The sequence below is a fragment of the Mandrillus leucophaeus genome, unplaced genomic scaffold (genome assembly GCF_000951045.1).
Source record: "Mandrillus leucophaeus isolate KB7577 unplaced genomic scaffold, Mleu.le_1.0 Scaffold99, whole genome shotgun sequence".
NCBI classification, from domain to species: domain Eukaryota; kingdom Metazoa; phylum Chordata; class Mammalia; order Primates; family Cercopithecidae; genus Mandrillus; species Mandrillus leucophaeus.
In genome coordinates this window covers 2,858,044-2,872,831 of record NW_012110807.1, presented here as the reverse complement: position 1 = coordinate 2,872,831, position 14,788 = coordinate 2,858,044, and the positions used below count along the sequence as shown (strand labels likewise).

At 44.5% G+C, this 14,788-nt stretch overlaps 1 protein-coding gene across 1 annotated transcript in view; it reads left to right on the top strand.

The window, feature by feature from the left end:
- NUP188 (nucleoporin 188kDa) overlaps window positions 1-14,788 on the top strand; it is a 61,030-nt gene that overhangs the window by 28,676 nt on the left and 17,566 nt on the right. The window contains exons 12-23 of the mRNA XM_011971205.1: window positions 4,944-5,009; window positions 6,279-6,398; window positions 6,936-7,062; window positions 8,643-8,795; window positions 8,995-9,121; window positions 9,384-9,471; window positions 9,565-9,641; window positions 10,977-11,091; window positions 12,616-12,736; window positions 12,886-12,952; window positions 13,659-13,787; window positions 14,117-14,256. Coding sequence (XP_011826595.1) covers window positions 4,944-5,009; window positions 6,279-6,398; window positions 6,936-7,062; window positions 8,643-8,795; window positions 8,995-9,121; window positions 9,384-9,471; window positions 9,565-9,641; window positions 10,977-11,091; window positions 12,616-12,736; window positions 12,886-12,952; window positions 13,659-13,787; window positions 14,117-14,256 — 1,330 coding nt within the window. The remainder of the gene's footprint in view (window positions 1-4,943; window positions 5,010-6,278; window positions 6,399-6,935; window positions 7,063-8,642; window positions 8,796-8,994; window positions 9,122-9,383; window positions 9,472-9,564; window positions 9,642-10,976; window positions 11,092-12,615; window positions 12,737-12,885; window positions 12,953-13,658; window positions 13,788-14,116; window positions 14,257-14,788) is intronic.

Genomic DNA, 14,788 nt, shown 5'->3' with positions numbered 1-14,788 from the left:
AGGTGTGAGCCACCGCGCCTGGCCCTGTTTGTTTATTTTTTAAGAGACAGGGTCTCAGTATGTCGCCCAGGCTGGTCTCGAACTCTAGGACTCAAGTGGTCTTCTCACCTCGGCTTCCCAAATATATACCATTTTGTAACCTCTTTTTTTCACTCTGTGCCAGTGTAAAAAAAAGTACATCTGTCCCAGACATTTGTTGGTGCTACTAAGTCTTCTGCAGCGGGATTTTCTTTTTTTTTTTGTGACAGAGTCTTACTCTGTTGCCCAGGCTGGTCTTGAACTCCTGGGCTTAAGCAGTCCATCCTGTCAGCCTCCCACAGTGCTGGGATTACAGGTGTGAGCTATGGCACGTAGCCTAAAATGTTTTTTAAGATGAAACATTTCAAACTTACACCAGAGAAGACAAAATTACATAATGAACTCCATGAGCCCATCACCAGCTTCTATCTGTTGTCGTCTCATGGATAATCTTTTTTCTGCCCCTTCCCTCCTTGATTATTTCAAAGCAATTGTCAGATGCTATTTAACTTGATCTACAAACATTTCAACAGAACTTAACGTTACAACCATTATCACACAAAAGCCCCCCAGAAAATATTGTCTCTTTTTGTTATTTGGAGACAGGCTGGAGTGCAGAGTACAGTGGTGCGATCTCATCCCACTTCAACCTGCACCTCCTGGGCTTAGATGATCCTTTCACCGTAGCCTCCTGAGTGGCTGGGACTACAGGCGTGTGCCGCCATGCTCAGCTAATTTTTGTGTTTTTCTTGTAGAGATGGAGTTTTGCCATGTTGGCCAGGCTGGTCCCAAACTCCTGACCTCAGGTGATCTGCCCACCTGTGCCTCCCAGAAGTGCTGGGATCACAGGTGTGAGCCACCATGTCTGGCTGAAGTTATTTTTCTTATGCTCAGATTGTGCCATCTTTGGCCTGTAACAGCTTTCTAAATCTGTTTGACACTACCCTTATATATTTTGATAGCTCTGTTGCTTTCTTTTTTTTTTTTTCTCTGTTGCTTCCTTTTAAAATTTAATTTCTTTTTCTTTTTTTTTTTTTTTTTTTTGAGACAGAGTCTCGCTCTGTTGCCCAGGCTGGAGTGCAGTGGCGCAATCTCGGCTTGCTGCAGGCTCCACCTCCTGAGTTCATGCCATTCTCCTGCCTCAGCCTCCCGAGTAGCTGGGTCTACAGTGCCCGCCACCACGCCCAGCTAAATTTTTTGTATTTTTAGTAGAGACGGGGTTTCACCGTGTTAACCAGGATGGTCTCGATCTCCTGACCTCATGATCCATCTGCCTCGGCCTCCCAAAGTGCTAGAATTACAGGCGTGAGCCACTGCGCCTGGCCTTATTTATTTTTCTTTAATACGGAGTCTCACTCTGTCACCCAGGCTGGAGAGTAAGTGGCGTGATCTCCACTCATTTCAACCTCTGCCTCCCGGGTTCAAGCAATTCTCCTGCCTCAGTCTCCTGAGTAGCTGGGTTTACAGGTGCATGCTACCACGTCAGGCTAATTTTAGTATTTTTAATAGAGATGGGGTTTTGCCATGTTGGTCAGGCTGGCCTCAAACTCCTGACCTCAAGTGATCCGCCTGCCTCATCCTCCCAAAGTGCTGGGATTACAGGCATGAGCCACTGCACCAAGCCTATGTTTATTTTTTATTTTTTTGAAACGGAGTCTCACTCTGTTGCCCAGGCTGGAGTACAGTGGCGCGATATCAGCTCACTGCAACCTCTGTCGCCTGGGTTCAAGTGATTTTCCGGTGTCATCCCCTTGAGTAGCTGGGATTACAGGTGTGAGCCACCATGTCTGGCTAGTTTTTGTACTTTTAGTAGAGACTGCGTTTCACCTTGTTGGCCAGGCTGATCTCAAACTCCTGACCTCAAGTGATCCGCATGCCTCGGCCTGTCAAAGTGCTAGGATTATAGGTGTGAGCCACTGTGCCTTGCCTCTTTTCTCTGTTGCTTTCTGGTACAAGATGCTACAGGATTATCTTGTAAGATTCTTACGTCAGACCTGGAATCTGCTTATTCCAGGAGCCTTGGTTATTTTTAGTGGGAAATGATATTTGATGGGTATCCTGAAAACTAAATCACTGTGTTCATTTTCAGTGACTAGTAACTTGTTCTGTAAATTGACTAACTTGGTGAAAATTTAAAATTTTTTTATCATTAGCGAGAAATGAGTTTGTGTTGAATTGAAAGACTCAGTTTCTAGAGGCTGGGTATGGTGGCTTATTCCTGTAATCCCAGCACTTTGGGAGACCAAAGAGGGTAGATACCTGAAGTCAGGAGTTTGAGATTAGCCTGGCCAACATGGTGAAGCCCTGTCTTTACTAAAAATACAAAAATTAGCTGGACATGGTGGCAGGCGCCTGTAATTCCAGCTACATGGGAGGCTGAGGCAGGAGAATTTCTTGAACCCGGGAGGCGGAGGTTGCAGTGAGCCGAGACTGTGACATTGCACTCCAGCCTGGGCGACCAGAGTGAAACTTTGTCTCAAAAAAAAAAAAAAAAAAAAGACTCAGTTTCTAAAGGTCATGGGTATAGAACAAAGTCTGTGTACTCTGGGAGATTTCTGGTTATTTTTGACCTGACCTTACACCTGGAGGATTGATATTAACATGTTAGGGTCAGGCACTGTGGCCCACACCTGTAATCCCAGCACCTTGGGAGGCCAAGGCGGGAGGATGACCTGAGCTCAGGAGTTCAGGACCAGCCTGGGCAACATGATGAAGCCCTGTCTCTACCAAAAATACAAAAAGTTAGCTGAGCATGGTGGCGTGCTTCTGTAGTCCCAGCTACTCAGGAGGCTAAGGTAGGATTGCTTCCCTGGGAGACACAGGTTGCAGTGTGCTGAGATGGCGTCACTGTACTCCAACCTGGGAGACGGAGTGAGACCCCCCATATCAACAACAACAACAAAAACATATTAGAGTTGCAGGAGTCCTGGTACTTGGATTTTAAAGAAATCATTCAGTGAGCATTTATTAGATTCCCTGTGTTTGCTAAGCTCTGTGCTAAGTGCTAAGGATAGAACAATTAAAGACATTGTTCTTGGCCAGGCACAGTGGCTCATTTCTGTAATCCCAGCACTTTGGGAGGCCAAGGCAGACGGGCCACCTGAGGTCAGGAGTTTGAGACCAGCCCAGCCAACATGGTGAAACTAAAACGCAGAGATTAGCTGGGCGTGGTGGTGGGCGCCTGTAATCCCAGTTACTCAGGCGGCTGAGGCAGGAGAATTGCTTAAACTGGGGAGGCAGAGGTTGCAGTGAGCCAAGATGGTGCCATTACACTCCAGTCTGGGTGAAACAGCGAAACTTCGTCTAAAAAAAAAGAAAGACATTGTTTGTGCCCTCTAGGAGAGCAGTCTAGCTGAGCCTAGTAATAACTTACATTTATGTGGCATTTTTGAATTTACAGTCTACTTCCACGTACATTATCTCATTTAATCCTTATTTATAATCCTTACTTATAATCCTACTCTGAAGCAGATATTACTATCCCCATCTTATAGATAAAGCATTTCTGGTTCAGAGAGATGAATTTGTCTAACGTTATACAGCAGACACAACACACCCTGGACAGGATATAATCTTACTTTTTAAACCCAGAGTTCTTGGCTGGGCATGGTGGTATACTCCTATAACCCAGTGGTTTGGGAGGCCGAGGTGAGAAGATCACTTAAACCCAGGAGTTAAAGGCTGCAGTGAGCTATGATGGTGCCACTGCACTCCAGCCTTGGCAACAGCAAGACCCTGTCTCTAAAAATAGATACGTATCTACTTACATACATACATACATACAAAAAAGGTAAAAAGAGGCTGGACTCACGCCTGTAATCCCAGCACTTTGGGAGGCTAAGGCGGGCGGATCACGAGGTCAGGAGATCGAGACCATCCTGGCTAACACGGTGAAACCCCGACTCTCCTAAAAATACAAAAAATTAGCCTGGTGTGGTGGCAGGTGCCTGTAGTCCCAGCTACTCTGGAGGCTGAGGCAGGAGAATGGTGTGAGCCTGGGAGGCGGAGCTTGCAGTGAGCCGAGATCGAGCCACCCCACTCCAACCTGGGCGACAGAGAGACTCTGTCTCAAAAAATAAAAAGAAAAGGTTAAAAAGAAAGAAAAACTCACCCAGAATTCTTGCACTCTAGTCTGAGCGATAGAGCATGACCTTGTCTTCCCTAAACATAAATAAATAAATCAGTCAACCAACCCATCCACCCTTAAGCAGTTTTTTGTTTGTTTTTTGAGACAGAGCCTTACTTTATTGCCCGGTCTAGAGTACAGTGGCGTGATCTCGGCTCACTGCTACCTCCATTGCCTGGGTTCAAGTGATTCTCATGCCTCAGCCACCCAAGTAGCTGGGATTACAAGGTGTGTGCCCTGTCTCTTATACACATCTAGATGTGTATAAGAGACAGGTCGCGCAGGCTGGAGTGCAGTGGCCGGATCTCAGCTCACTGCAAGCTCCGCCTCCCGGGTTCACGCCATTCTCCTGCCTCAGCCTCCCGAGTAGCTGGGACTACAGGCTCCCGCCACCTCGCCCGGCTAGTTTTTTGTATTTTTTAGTAGAGACGGGGTTTCACCGTGTCAGCAGGATGGTCTCGATCTCCTGACCTCGTGATCCGCCCGTCTCGGCCTCCCAAAGTGCTAGGATTACAGGCTTGAGCCACCACGCCCGGCCTCCAACCAACCAATTCTTAATCAGTTCTTTCTGACTTTCTATATTAAGATGTTTGTTTTATTTTATTTTATTTTATTTATTTGTTTTCAAGATGAGGATTTACTGTGTTGCTCAGGGTGCTCTGGAACTCCTGGATTGAAGTAGTCATCCCACTTTAGTGTTTATTGGTGTTTTGGTGTTTTTATTTCAAAAGAATACAATAATAAAGATAGACTGGTTCAGCTGGGGAAAATGATCCATTTTTCTCCCCTCTGCAAACAGGATATAATTGATACAGCATGTGAAGTCCTGGCCGACCCTTCTCTTCCGGAACTGTTCTGGGGAACAGTAAGTATGTCAGAGAGAGTCGCTGCATAGCAAAAGAATTGATCAAACACTTGTTTTCTTACAGGTTTTGTACTAAGCATTCATGTGTATTTTCTCAATCTTCATAAAAATGTATGAACTAAATACTATTACTGTCCCTCTTTTAATGTGATGACATATGACACTTAGAGATGTGAAGTGATTTGCTCAAAGTCACACTTAGAAAGAGGCAGCCAAAACCCAGTTCTGACTTGAGTCTGCAGCCCACATTATTACCAGTGTGCTGTCTACAAGCCACCAGTTTTTTGTTTTGTTTTGTTTTTGTTTTGTTTTGTCTTTTGAGATGGAGTCTTGCTCTGTTGCCCAGGCTGGAGTACAATGGCGTGACATTGGTTCACTGCAACCTCCGCCTCCTAGGTTTAAGCAATTCTCCTGCCTCAGCCTCCCAAGTAGCTGGAATTACAGGCGCCCGCCACCATGCCCGGCTAATTTTTTTGTATTTTTAGTAGAGACGGGGTTTCACTATGTTGACCAGGGTGGCCTCGATCTCCTGACCTTGTGATCTGCCCGCCTTGGCCTCCCAAAGTGCTGGGATTACAGGCGTGAGCCACCGCGCCCAGCCTTCCAACCCACCAGTTTTTTGTTTTCGTATATGGCAGTGTTTTAGACACCAGTGTTCCCGCAGCTCTTGAAAGTACTTTTAGGAGATTGTAACTGTAGCCTATGAGTTGTCAGGGTATTGTAACTAGTTAAAGTGAGAATTTGGCTTTGAAAAGAACAATTTCTCACCAGTACTTGCTCTGAGCATTGATAATAACCTCAAACCTCAAGATCCAACTGATGAGCTACCTGTATATTTTACCCTCTTTTTTGTAAGATGCTGTCTGATGTTCTAGAACCACAGTGCTCCTGGGAGAAGCTGGTATGAAACAGTATCTAGAGTGAGGATCTGTGGCTCCTGTGTGGTAGCTAACTGCTGACATAGTTGGGTAGTTTGCACTTTAGTGGAAACATGTAATGCACAGGTGAACAATACTGTCTTCCCATAGAAAGGATGGCTGGGAAGAGGTCACTGGATAGCATAGTAGTCTCTTTTTAGGTCCCTCACTAAATCAATTGTTTTATATCCTTTTTCAGTGGAAATGTGAAAGTCTTAAATTATTAAGGAGGAATGATATCTGTCTAAAAGGAAGGATTAATTCTAAATTTTCTCATGATTGCTGGGAAATTTGGAGAGATGTTAATTTGTGGATAATGTGAAGATCTGTGATTTGTCCCCTTCCACCACAGGAGCCAACTTCGGGCCTTGGGATCATTCTGGACAGTGTGTGTGGCATGTTTCCCCACCTCCTCTCCCCACTCCTGCAACTGCTCCGAGCCCTGGTATCAGGGAAGTCCACTGCCAAAAAGGTAAGTTGCTCAGTCAGGTAAGTAAAGAGAATGGGAGATTCTTTATAGAGACTTTATAAAATCGGAATCTGTTTTGCTTTCCACATTGCAGTTCTACTGCCATGACAAAAGTTACTCTGAAGGTGAATGAAAGATACGAAAGATAGCACCTCAATTCTATAAAACTAAATAATCTTTTCATTAAGTACCTATTGTAGATACTGTGGGACTAAGACTAAGTATAAAGTTCCTTAATATCTACTTAGAAGTTACTAGATATAAGAAATAAATAGCTAAGAGCCAGGTGGTATGGAGTAAATGTCATTTGAGCAATAAAGACCATACTGTTCAGAAGAGATAACTGCCCTTGTAGAGTGATGGGGACTTGAGTTGAGTGTTAAAGCATAGTGAAGATTTGGTGAGGGGAGCAGAAGGCAGTTCCAAGAACAGTCACAGTGGTGGGCTTCTGGAAGTTTGAGAGTCTAGTTGAAAAAGCAGACTGGGACCTCCCCTTGCTTATCCTGGAGGAGAATGTGTGATGGTTTTTTCTGTTGGCAGGTATATAGCTTCTTGGATAAGATGTCTTTCTACAATGAACTTTATAAACACAAGCCTCATGATGTAATCTCCCATGAAGATGGAACTCTTTGGCGGAGACAAACACCCAAACTCCTTTATCCCCTTGGTGAGATAAAGAGATCCCCCATTTTATGACAGCTTTTTTTTTTTTTTTTTTTTGGTGTCTTGCTCTGTCACCCAATCTGGAATGCAGTGGCATGATCATAGCTCACTGAAGCCTCAAACTTCTGGACTCAAGTGATTCTCCCACCTTAGCCTCCCAAAGCACTGGGATTATAGACGTGAGCCAGTGCACCCAGCCAGTTATACTTTGAGGCTCATATCTATTCCAGGTGCTCAAAGAGGAAAATATAGAGGGAATATCCTCACGTTTTTTTTTTTTTTTCTTGAGACAGAATCTTGCTCTGTCACCCAGGCTGGCGTGCAGTGGCACGATCTCAGCTCACTGCAAGCTCCGCCTCCAGGGTTCACGCCATTCTCCTTCCTCAGTCTCCCGAGTAGCTGAGACTACAGGCACCCGCCCCTGCGCCCAGCTAATTTTTTGTATTTTTAGTACAGATGGGGTTTCACCGCGTTAACCAGGATGGTCTCGATCTCCTGACTTTGTGATCTGCCCACCTCAGCCTCCCAAAGTGCTGGGATTACAGGTGTGAGCCTCCGCGCCCAGCCTAGCCTCACTGTTTGGATGGTCTCGATCTCCTGACTTTGTGATCTGCCCACCTCAGCCTCCCAAAGTGCTGGGATTACAGGTGTGAGCCTCCGCGCCCAGCCTAGCCTCACTGTTTTAATCCTGGCATCATCACCACTGACTTCTCCAGTGATCTAGGCACTAGCAGTCCTATGAGGTATTGTTATCATCATTTGAATGGAAAACTTCTTTGCACTCAAGTGATTTTCAGACATGTAGAAAGAGTCACTTGTCAGCCAGGTGTGGTGGCTCATGATTGTAATCCCAACACTTTGGGAGGCCGAAATGGGCGATCACCTGAGGTCGGGAGTTCGAGACCAACCTGACCAACATGGAGAAACCCCGTCTCTACTAAAAATACAAAATTAGCTCGGCGTGGTGGTGCATGCCTGTAATCCCAGCTACTCGGGAGGCTGAGGCAGGAGAATCGTTTGAACTCGGGAAGTGGAAGTTGCAGTGAGCTGAGATCATGCCATTACATTCCAGCCTGGGCAACAAGAGCGAAACTCCATCTCAAAGAAAAAAGAAAAGAAAAAAGACACTTGTCTACATGAGAAGAACTTTTTTGGGTATTTTAAATGAAAAAGCCGTAGGAATGTTAGCTACTAAGAAGAGAGCCTGTGAATCCCAGAACTTTGGGAGGCCGAGACAGGCAAATCACTTGAGGCTAGGAGTTCGAGACCAACCTGACCAACATGGTGAAACCCCGTCTCTACTAAAAATACAAAAATTAGCCAGGAGTGGTGGTGTGCACCTGTAGTCCCAGCTACTCTGGAGGCTGAAGCACGAGAATCACTTGAACCCAGGAGGCGGAGGTTGCAGCGAGCCAAGATCACGCCACTGCACTCCAGCCTGGGCAAGAGTGAGACTCTGTCTCAAAAAAAAAAAGAGAGAGTCTGTGAGTTTGTGTATCTCTGTGTATTTAAAATATTGATGTCTGGTAGAGGAGTTACATTTTTTATTTATCCTCAGATATGAGACTAATTTCTCTTTCTTAGGAGGTCAAACTAACCTTCGCATACCTCAAGGCACTGTGGGCCAAGTAATGTTGGATGATAGGGCATACCTGGTACGCTGGGAATACTCCTATAGCAGCTGGACCCTCTTTACCTGCGAGATTGAAATGTTGCTTCATGTTGTTTCAACTGCAGGTAAGGTCAGCTTTGGGAAATATCACTACAAGGAGGAAAAATGGACGTGCTTGGAGGATTTAGAAAATAGAATATCTACATAAAATTTAGAACCATCAAGATTGTGATTTGTCTGATTTGTGTATCTGGGTCTCAGAGACTGTTCGGTGGTCTTAAAGGGGTGGTTTGCCACGAGGTCACAGGCTGTCTTTCTCCTCAGATGTGATTCAGCACTGCCAGCGAGTCAAACCCATCATTGATCTTGTCCATAAGGTCATCAGTACAGACCTGTCGATAGCAGACTGCCTCCTGCCCATCACATCTCGCATCTACATGCTGCTGCAGCGGTGAGTCTGTCTTGACTGACCCTCAGCTGCCCAGTAGAGATCTCAGCACTTGTGCCCTCAGTTTGCAGGAACCTGGACACATACCCACTGGGTTAAAGTTCATGCATGTTCCTTGGTTTTCCTGTTGTTTTATCTGTGAGGGTTTTCCTGTTTTTATATGTCTGCTGAAGGGAGAGACTGGGGAGAGAACTGGAAAAATGTTTGTGAGGGAACCAGTTGTATTATTTGCTTTATTGAGTATAGTGCATTGTTCTCCAACCAGGTTAACGACAGTGATCTCCCCACCTGTGGATGTCATTGCTTCTTGTGTCAACTGCTTAACTGTTTTGGCTGCCCGCAATCCAGCAAAGGTGAGATGCCAGATCTTCCTAACAGCCAAAAATGTAGCACTTGGCACATACCTGAAGATACGTGGGCATTTACCTCTTCCTTTTCCTTCCCAGGTCTGGACTGATCTTCATCACACAGGCTTTTTACCATTTGTGGCCCATCCTGTCTCCAGCCTGAGTCAGATGATTAGGTGAGCCAGGTCCTAGGGTGGTGGGCCATATTCCCTAGTGAGAACCACATATGTCACAGGTCTAGCCTAGGTTTCTTGATTTTATTTATTTATTTTTTAAATTTTTTAAATTTTTTTGAGATGGAGTCTCACTTTGTTGCCCAGGCTGGAGTGCAGTGGTGCAGCCTCCGCCTCCCATGTTCAAGCAGTTGTCGTGTTTCAGCCTCCTGAGTAGCTGGGATTACAGGCTCGAGCCACCATGCCCAGCTAATTTATTTATTTATTTATTTTATTTTTTGAGATGGAGTTTCGCTCTGTTGCCGAGGCCGGAGTGCAGTGGTGCGATCTCAGCTCACTGCAGCCTTCGCCTCCCGGGTTCAAGTAATTCTCCCCCCTCAGCCTTCGCAGTAGCCAGCATTACAGATGTGCGCCACCATGCCCGGCTAATTTTTTGTATTTTTAATAGAGACGGGATCTCACCATGTTGGCCAGACTGATCTGGAACTCCTGGTCTCAAGTGATCTGCCCGCCTTAGCTTCTCAAAGTGCTGGATTATAGGCATGAGCCACCACGCCCAGCCTGATTTTTTTTTTTTTTTTTTGAGATGGAGTTGCGCTCTTGTTGCTCTGGCTGGAGTGCAATGGCGTGATCTTGGCTCAGTACAACCTCCGCCTCCCAGGTTCAAGTGATTCTCCTGCCTCAGCCTCCCGAGTAGCTGGGATTTCAGGCATTCGCCACCACACCCCGGTAATTTTGCATTTTTGGTAGAGATGATGTTTCACCATGTTGGCCAGGCTGGTCTCGAACTCCTAACTCCAACTGATCCGCCCGCCTTGGCCTCCCAAAGTGTTGGGATTACAGGCATGAGCCACGGTGCCCGGCTGAGAGCAAGAAAGATTTCTTATCCAACATCAATCACGTTAGTATGTGAGCATTTACTTTCCAGCCCAGAAAATCCAGAGGTGTCTAGATTGAGGGACTTGGTGTCCTGTTATTAAGCCACAATCACTCTGTACTTTTTCTCATTTCATGGTTTTTGAGCTTGGCCAGTAGACCACTTACCAGTACACAGGCTCCATCTTACTACCTGAGAGTTCTCGCCTTGCTCTCTCTTGACAAAACGTTTCCCTGATGTTCCTTTGATTTTTTAACTTTCAATCTCTTGAGGTTTTACATCAGTAAAACATATTCTTAATGTTTACCCTGGGTACAGAACTGTCTCGATTGGATTATTTCCATTGGAGAGCTTTTCTATTTTATGCTAAGTCATCTAGACTATAACAAGAATGCTTTATGATTAGTTTCTTGAAACCCTGAAGTTTCCCCATCATTTTTTTCCCTCTAATCTTTTTCCAGTGCGGAAGGGATGAACGCTGGAGGGTACGGAAACCTCTTGATGAATAGTGAGCAGCCTCAGGGCGAGTATGGGGTCACTGTTGCCTTTCTGCGCTTGATCACCACCCTCGTCAAGGTACAGTCTGATTGTGTTCACGAAGGGCAGGAAAAGAAAGTGTCCAGTCTGGTCAGATGACTCTGAAATAGGTTCCCTGGCCCCTGCTGCTGTAATCTTCTTGTCTGTAGGCAGAATAGTCATTTTGAAGTTATAGTGACAACAGTTTCTATGTATTGAGTACCTACTATGTGCCAGTATGTGCTCTATTAGGTGCTTAATTATGTGAATTTTTTTAATAATTCGAAGGTTTGTGAAGTAGAATGGAAGAGGCCAAAAGGGTATTGCAGTGACTGTCAAGCTATTTTGACAGTAACCCGGGATAATATGTCCCAATATATATACATGTATGTATATTCCTAAAGCAGAATTTCACAGTACATTTATTCTTACACAAGTTGTACTCTGATATTTTCTATTCAGTCTCCTCCCTGTTTAAGTGAATTTTGATCATAGACTGATCTCATAATCTACTAATGGGTTACAACTCGGTTTGAAAAATACTGACATAGAGCATAAATAATGACATAGAGCATAAATTTTGGAGTCAGAATTAGGTTTACATTCAGGTTGACAGCTTACTAGCTACATGACCTTGAACAAGTAGAGAATATCTTACAGTCTCTAAAATAGAATGCTATATGGTCTCTACCTCATGGGATTGAGAAGAGGGTCATGCATGAAAAAAACTGTACTTCCTGCCTGCAGGAATCAATGAATGCTTAAAAAGAAATGATTGTAGGCTGGGTACAGTGGCTCATGCCTGTAATCCCAGCACTTTGGGAGGCCGAGGCGGATGGATCACATGAGGTGAGGAGTTTGAGACCAGCCTGGCCAACATGGTGAAACCTCATCTCTACTAAAAATACAAAAATTAGCTGGGCGTGGTGGCAGACACCTGTAATCCCAGCTACTCAGGAGGCTGAGGCAGGAGAATTCCTTGAACCTGGGAGGCGGAGGTTGCAGTGAGTCGAGATCACGCCATTGCACTCCAGCCTAGGTGACAAGAGTGAAACTCCATCTTGGGGGCGAAAAAAAGATTGCATATAGAGATAGGAATATAAATATAGATATTTATATATTACTAAAGAGTCCCCATTTTTAATAGAGGGATGCTACAGTTAACAGATATCATTGGATATCAGATTTTTGCATATCAGATCTCCTTTCTAGTATTCCAGTGATGGGATTGAGGTTAGGGACGACTGGTGATCATGATAGTGAAGTGGCCTTGTTCATTATCAGCAGTCCTCTATCCTTTATGTTTAAGGTGCCTCCCTTCTGTCCAGATTTAGCCTGCATCCCTTTTCTTCATGTTGGTGCCTTTTGTGACGTTCTCTTTCATTGCTTTTTCTATTCTAGAAAAGACCCACAACTTGGGCTCAACTATAAAGTAGGACTTTTGATGTTTCTTTTTTTTCATTGTTGACGAAGGTTTGCCTAGATTTCCTTTGGACCTATCTATGGTTTTGGAATTAAATCTCTAGGTAACTAAATGACTTTTCTTTAAATGTGTGGAAGCCCTCACTGCATCGTTTCTTGTAGGGGCAACTTGGTAGTACCCAGAGCCAAGGACTTGTGCCCTGTGTAATGTTTGTGCTGAAGGAGATGCTTCCCAGCTACCATAAGTGGCGCTACAACTCTCACGGAGTGAGGGAACAGATTGGTAAGGACAGCATGGACAGGGAAGACCTGGCATGGGCAGGGAAGACTTGGGGATTTCTGGCCCCCTGGAGAGCTTTTTTCTTTCCCTTTCTTGAGATAAGGGGTCATTACACAAGGCCACATCATTCCTCTGTCTTTTCTGGAGTCCAGGTTGCCTGATCCTGGAGCTGATTCATGCGATACTGAACCTGTGCCACGAGACAGACCTGCAAAACAGGTAATGAAGGGTTGATTACTAGAGCTTGATGCTCGCCAATTCAAGACAAAGGCTTTTGCTGTGCAAAGCCGTCTCATTTCTTCCAGAGAATTTGCCTTGCTTGAGTCCAGAACTCAGTAATCTTGAGGCTGTGAGTTGCTTTCCATTGACCTGTTTATCATTTCTCACTGTGGACAGAGAAGTAGGAATGAGAGAGAGAGAGAGAGAGAGAGAGAGAGAGAGAGAAAGTGTGTGTGTGTGTGTGTGTGTACACATACACTATTATATTAATCATTCTTTATGATCTTTACAAAAGTTCATTCCTGACAAGACTGCTCTTCATATATATCTACTTCCCAGGACCAGTTACTATGTATTCTCAGTTTTTTTCCTCTTTATGTATTGACTGTAACTTTCTTTCCATGCCACTGCTTATAGCTGTCTTGTTTTAATGGTTCCATGCATTCCATCGTATGGATTAATTATGATCCTTTTCAGTAAGGGTACCGTATCTGTTACTTGATGAACATTTAGATTGCTTCTCAGGGTGATCTGTAGGTGATCAAGTCTATTTCAGGAAAGTGATCAGAGTGCTTTCAGCTTACAGAGAGCTGGTCTCCAGTGTCCAGTAGGTTAGGTTAGCCACTGTAGCCTAATTGGACAATGTTCTTCCTTCCAAGATACACTGAGTGGCTCCCTGGTAACTCAGAACACCTCTGTCTTCCAGTCATACTCCCAGCCTGCAGTCTCTCTGCATCTGCAGCCTTGCATACACAGAGGCAGGACAGACAGTTATCAATATCATGGGCATTGGCGTGGACACCATTGACATGGTGATGGCTGCTCAGCCTCGAAGGTAGGGCTCCTTCTCCATCTTCCCTTTGTTTGTCTTTATTGTACCTGCATGTTACTAATAACTCCAGCTTAAGTTAACTTGCAGTAGCTTTTAGAAGATGACATTGTTCTTCCTAGGACATAGCCTTTACATACCCTAGTGGCTGCTGTATAGATTGGCATATAGCAAAGGGAGTTGATTACTCCTCCTCTCTCCTAGTTTGGACTGGGGCCTCTAACAGAAGCTGTTGAACTCTGGGATTATTGTTGGAATCTAATTCATGAGAGCACATATGTTGCGAATGAAGTCATACTGTCTGAATCATCTTTGGTTTCCATTTGGCACCCTAGTGATGGGGCAGAGGGCCAGGGGCAGGGCCAGCTGCTGATCAAGACAGTGAAACTGGCATTCTCCGTCACCAACAATGTTATTCGGCTGAAACCTCCTTCTAATGTGGTGTCCCCCCTGGAACAGGCTCTCTCACAACATGGTATGTATTTCTCTTCCAGTCTGTAACATTTCTGTTCATAAATACGTATCTTAGGCAGTGTTTTTGGATATCAACAGTGTTTTCTGCTTCTTGAGGAAGTTTGGGAATGATTACCACCTCCTTTCCTGAAATTGGAAACAAAAGGACTAGATGGTACTTTATTTCTGCATCCTATTGATGATAGAATAATAGTTAAGAATGCAGATTTGAAGTCAGACTGCCTTGGTTCAAATTTTGTATCCAATCAACTGTTTGACCTTGGGTGCGTTATTAAACATCTCTGTCTCTGATTTCTCATCTGTAAAAGGGGGATAATGGTACAGGTTGAGTATCCCTTATCTGAAATGCTTGGGACCAGAAGTGTTTTGGGTCTCAGATTTTTTTTTTCATGTTTTGGAATAGTTGCAGTATACTTACCAGTTTAGCATAAATCCAAAATGTTCCAGTGAGCATTTCCTTTGAGCTGTAGTTAGAGATTTTGACACATTCCGTATTTTTAAAAAACTTTTTACTTGTTTTTTTTTTTTTTTTT